A 1112-nucleotide genomic window follows, 5' to 3' on the forward strand; every position below is an offset into this window, starting at 1 on the left:
CTTTAGTCAGATTTCAGCACATTAAGTTCAGCTGGTCTTGCCCTCCACTCATACTCAGAAACCGGGTCGTCTGCGTGTGTCGCAGTTAACACAGATATGCCCCGCCCCCTTCCGCAGACACTCCTCCTTCCAAAATTGTTGGTGACCGCAGACAGGAGGCCTCTGATTGGTCAGATCTACATCTGCTCTACTCTATGCGTATTTCCTGTTTGGTTCCTTACTGGCTTGTTTTGTTTGTCTGACCGCCATTGTGGAAAACGACTGAAGATGGAGCAGCTAGCAGAGCGAGGTGAGAACGCTCGGACCCTTTTCCCACCTGGATCTTTTTGGCCCTCATGTCCCTCCGTTTCACTCAAACTTTCCGCCACTTCCTCACCACCTCGTACCTAGACCCACAGCTAGTTCCTGATTGGCCCTCTGGCGTTGTGGCGTGGAATAACGTAACGCTGCAATGTTGGGCAGAAATCAAAAATATCTGTGACACACTGCTGGGGGAGGAGAACCAGGCCTTTAGTGGTTATTAGGGGTCAGGGTTGTTGTCAGGGTTACTGTCAGGATCAGGGTTGTTGTCACGGTTACTGTCAGGATCAGATAATAGGAGGGGCTTAAAGCGAGTCACATGGTCCTCACCTGATGACCCGTGTGTCTTATTTCAGAGAGGTTCCCCCTGCATCTCCAGGCAGCCCCCCCCCTCCAATGGCCCCTCCAGCATTAACAGTTCTATCTTGGTAAGGACCCCCCACCCCCACCCGCTGCCTGTCCTTTGTCCCACCGTTGTCCTGCTGCTCCAACTCGTCCATGTGTCTCCATGTCCCCATGATCTGTGTCCCGCCCCCCCCCAGACAAACACATGTTAGAACGGAGCCGCTCCTCTGTCCCATATCTCTGTTAATGGATTGGTGTCCCTCAGATCCTTTCCTGGTCCGGTTCTATAGAACCCCTGATTTCCCAACCAGGACTCAGAACCCACAGCTGGATCTGCTGGACCAGCCGAGAAAAACTCACTGCTGTCCTCCCTGTCCTCCTTGTCCTCCCTGTCCTCCTTTCCCTCCCTGTCCTCCTTTCCCTCCCTGTCCTCCTTGTCCTCCCTGTCCTCCTTTCCCTCCCTGTCC

The 1112-nt window shown here is 53.9% G+C and overlaps 1 protein-coding gene across 1 annotated transcript in view; it reads left to right on the top strand.

The window, feature by feature from the left end:
* Nucleotides 1-1112, top strand: part of LOC107104972 (peripheral plasma membrane protein CASK-like) — a gene marked incomplete at its 5' end in the record, with an annotated part of 48539 nt that overhangs the window by 34287 nt on the left and 13140 nt on the right. The window contains one exon of the mRNA XM_015405089.1: nucleotides 657-728. Coding sequence (XP_015260575.1) covers nucleotides 657-728 — 72 coding nt within the window. The remainder of the gene's footprint in view (nucleotides 1-656; nucleotides 729-1112) is intronic.

The sequence above is a fragment of the Cyprinodon variegatus genome, unplaced genomic scaffold, assembly GCF_000732505.1.
Source record: "Cyprinodon variegatus isolate N-32 unplaced genomic scaffold, C_variegatus-1.0 Scaffold1981, whole genome shotgun sequence".
In the NCBI taxonomy this organism is placed as follows: domain Eukaryota; kingdom Metazoa; phylum Chordata; class Actinopteri; order Cyprinodontiformes; family Cyprinodontidae; genus Cyprinodon; species Cyprinodon variegatus.